The 3,958-nt window shown below is 37.2% G+C and overlaps 1 protein-coding gene across 1 annotated transcript; it reads left to right on the top strand.

The window, feature by feature from the left end:
* Window positions 1-810: 810 nt before the first annotated feature.
* Window positions 811-3,722, top strand: LOC118755713 (sodium-independent sulfate anion transporter-like; the record flags this gene model as incomplete). The annotated part of the gene is given in 6 exon segments (XM_036490536.1): window positions 811-1,065; window positions 1,138-1,488; window positions 1,684-1,857; window positions 1,920-2,067; window positions 2,140-2,319; window positions 2,705-3,722. Coding segments are annotated over 6 exon segments (1,185 nt in total), but the record flags the coding sequence as incomplete, so codon positions are not given.
* Window positions 3,723-3,958: the final 236 nt, after the last annotated feature.

Below are 3,958 nucleotides of genomic sequence, written 5' to 3'. Positions count from 1 at the left end.
AAAAACTTTCAAAACAAACTACTTTTCGTTCGGAGACGCCGTAAAATCATAGGTATGACAAGATAGACTCCATGATTGGGATATGAAATATCAAAATGATACTCGTAGATGACTTTCTCGACTATGACCCTTTTAAAAATAGTTCCTCATGAAGAAAAATTTTTGAACGGGACAAACTCTAGCTTCCTCCAGTTGTACGTAAATACATATATCAGCATGAAGGCACACAACTTTTATTAGTGAGGAAAAATATATATGTATATCTGATTCCGTCTAAGTTAGGTCTGAATAATGTTGCCTGGTATTTAGTGGTACCAATATGGGTGCCGAGCACTTAGTTTCCCATCCGTCCAATAGCTCGGGCCTCTTCGAGGCACGTAATAAAAGCGGCATTACTGCCGCCCTGATGAAAATTTGCAACACTGTTGCAACTGCCCAAATGACAACACGTTGCTAGAAATTCACACCGAACGTGATACTTTAATAATTCGCACAACACTGCGGTTGTGATTGCAGCTCAAAAAGCCCCTCTTCTCGGCTGTAGGGGAAGTTCGTGCCAAGATCTTTAGACCCCAGTTTCTCGCAAAGCCAACACAGCTCAGGAGAAATTTTTGCAATGATTCCACCGCATCTCAAAAAAGCTGGGAAAATGTGGGTGCGTCACGATTTGCAGGTTTTTTACAGCAAGTCGTTCGCGGTCGCCAACTCCAATGAGGTTTATTATTGGCGAAAACATCTTTTCCTGTAAATCCTGTACAGGGCTAATGCTTTGAAAAACAATTTGGACGTACACTTAGTCCTTATTTTCAGAAACTAAAAGATGTTAAAATCCCCGGCCGTCGCATACTAAGCGGTACATTGTGGGTGATTGCGACTGGACGAAATGCGCTGATTGTGCTCATAGCCAGCGTTTTGGCATATAATACATGTGAAACACGCGAGTCTTGTGTCTTCGTATTGACAGGCAAAGTGAAGAGCGGTTTTCCAGATGTCGGGCTGCCCAAATTCCACACAATAATAGAGGCAGCAAATGGTACTGCAATTGAACAGGACTATGTGGATATGGTAAGTGACTATACTAAAACAACAAGCGTTTGCTTGAAAGTATTGAAATATTTTTAATATTTTTCTTCACAGTTCAAAGAACTTGGTCCCTCGATGATTATATTGCCCATAATCGCCGTGCTGGGTAATGTTGCCATATCGAAAGCTTTCAGCAGCGCTGGCATAAGTCCTACACGCGAATTGATTGCGCTTTCGCTCTCCAATGTGATTGGTTCGTTCTTCTCTTCAATGCCGGTGACGGGGTCTTTTTCACGCAGCGCTGTAAATCATGCGAGTGGCGTGCGTACACCCATTGGTGGTTTCTATACTAGTGCGTTGGTGCTATTGGCGCTTGGTTTGCTGGCGCCTTACTTCCAATACATTCCGAAAGCTGCATTGAGCGCGGTTATCATATCAGCGGTGATATTTATGATCGAATTTGAGGTGAGTGGGATGAAATAGACTGCTTGGAAACCGGGCGTTTCTCGGAAACCAAGAGAGGTTTCTATAAGCTTGGATATACTTTTCACATGAATTTTAAAAGTTCTCAAAAACTTATCAGTTTTTTAAGGTTTTCGCAGCATTTTTTTTTAGTTAAAGCCAAATATCTCTAATGCCGTTTTATTCTTTTCCCAACAGGTCATCAAACCTTTGTGGCGCTGCAGTCGTCGCGAATTGCTGCCCGGTGCCATAACATTCGTTGTGAGCTTAGCCATTGGTGTCGAGATCGGTTTACTGTTGGGCGTTGCCGTAGATGTGGCATATCTGGTGTATCGCGCTGCCCGTCCAGCACTTAGTGTATCCAAATTACGAGTAACGTAGCCTTAAAGAATACTGTATTCGCGAAATGTAAACTTTCATTCTAACTATTTCAGACCACTAACGGTATTGAGTATATTCTCATGCGCCCGATACACAGCTCACTCTACTTTCCAGCAATCGAGTGGGTACGCACTGGCATTTCAAAGGCTGTGGCGATGCATGGCATTGCGCCAGTGGTGCTGGATTGCGCTAATATGCATGGTAAGCAATATTCATAGTGTTTGATCTTAAAAAAAAAAGAAGAATGTTAAACGAAATTTTCCACCTACGCAGAACTCGATTTCACAGCTGCACGCGGCATGGGCGCGGTGAATAAGGAGTTGGCAAATAGTTCTGTGCCACTATTTTTCATGAAAGCTTCCAAAGAAATCTGCATTATACTAAAAGAGTCTACAAATTGTGATTTTGCAACTATAGAATCGCCGGATGATTTAGAATACATATTGCATAATAGTAAGTAAAGTGCAAAGAAATAAATTTTAAGTTCGTCAAAGTCAAATCTAACTACAAATTTCGAAGTTCGTGTGAATGTGCAATAGGGTGGTACAAAAATGCGCGTTAAAAAAAGTAAAGTACGAATTTATATTTTATATAGAAATAAAAAATTTTTCATGAAACTGGTATAGAATTCTTGAAATTCAATCAAATCAATCTCGAAAAACTCTGTTTCTCTTCAGAGGACTGTTAATAATAATACCCAATTGTTTATTCAAAATGTTTTTCCGACTTGCCTTATTTTTGACCACCCTAATGTACAACTAAAAACTAACAAAGTATCCTGTACTTATACATATATTGACATCTGTTTTTTTTTGTTTTTGTTTTAATCCTTTCTCAGCGTTATCGATCGATGATCATCGTTTGCAAGTTACCATTCCATTAATTTCTGCACAAACTAAACAAAATGGCGATTGATGACCGTGGCGGTCGTTTGTAGTGCTTTAGACATAAGTTTTTGTAGGTTATTTAAAAATGTATTAGGTTATTACAATTTGAAAAATCCAATTGTGTTTAGATATTTTGAGAATTCTCTAAACGGAATTTTCTTAAAATGGTTGGCTAATGCTGTTATAAGTATTTATAGATCAGTACATATCTATGAGTGTAGATAACTAAGTAAATTTTTATTTTTTTTTGAAAACGACTCTTTTATTATACATATTTACATATTAAATTTTTAAGAGTTTGGAAGTTATTGTAAAACATGACATTTTTTTGGGAATTTTCTTAAAATTTGTTATTTTTTTTTGGGAAACTTTAAAATCTTATAATGAAGGGAATTTCCTGAAATATATTTAGAGTAGAACTCCATAAGCGAGTTTCAGGCCTTCAGCATTTTTCAGATTTCAAACGCTAGTAAGTGCTGAAAGTCTGAAAAGTTCTGAAGATTTCAAAAACTGGATGTGAAGTTCTACTATTAGTTTTCTTTTATGCATGTCATTTAGAGTTTAAATTACTGTTAAAAAATCGCGTATTACCATCTATATATTTCTGAGAACCGCTGGATAGACATTTCTATCGTTAACTTAGACCTGACCGTAGTGATGTATTTTTATAAAATTCGACTGGGCAAAAAATTCTAAAATTTTTATACTTTCTGTATGCAAATTTTTATTTATTTGCTTCTTTAGCAGCTGACATTACACGCTATGACTTTTGCGATAATTTAGTTGCAGGCCTTTGAATTTGAATGTCCTCACCAGAGTTGGCCACTGAATATGAAATGGTATTAAGAATTGGTCTGATGTTTTAAGTACCAGAAGAAGAGGAGATGTACCCATAAAAAAGAATATAAAAATGACCAGAAGCCGAGCTGAGTTGATTTTGTTATTCCGCCTGTTTGTCTATTTGAACGCAATCTACACCATTTCCAGTTGTAAATGAGAAAGCGTCAAATGAAATTGCGAAAGCGTCATTTGGAAATGAGAATAGTCAATTGTAAATGCGATATCGTCATTTGAAATTGAGAATAGTCAATTGTAAATGAGAAAAGGTCAATAGTAAATGAGAAAGCGTCATTTGTAATTGAGAGTAGTCAATTGTAAATGAGAAAGCGTCATTTGTAATTGAGAATAGTCAATTGTAAATGAGA

Source organism: Rhagoletis pomonella, unplaced genomic scaffold (assembly GCF_013731165.1).
Source record: "Rhagoletis pomonella isolate Grant_MI unplaced genomic scaffold, Rhpom_1.0 Rhpom_scaffold_07107, whole genome shotgun sequence".
In the NCBI taxonomy this organism is placed as follows: Eukaryota; Metazoa; Arthropoda; class Insecta; order Diptera; family Tephritidae; genus Rhagoletis; species Rhagoletis pomonella.
This window is presented reverse-complemented; position numbering and strand designations above follow the sequence as displayed.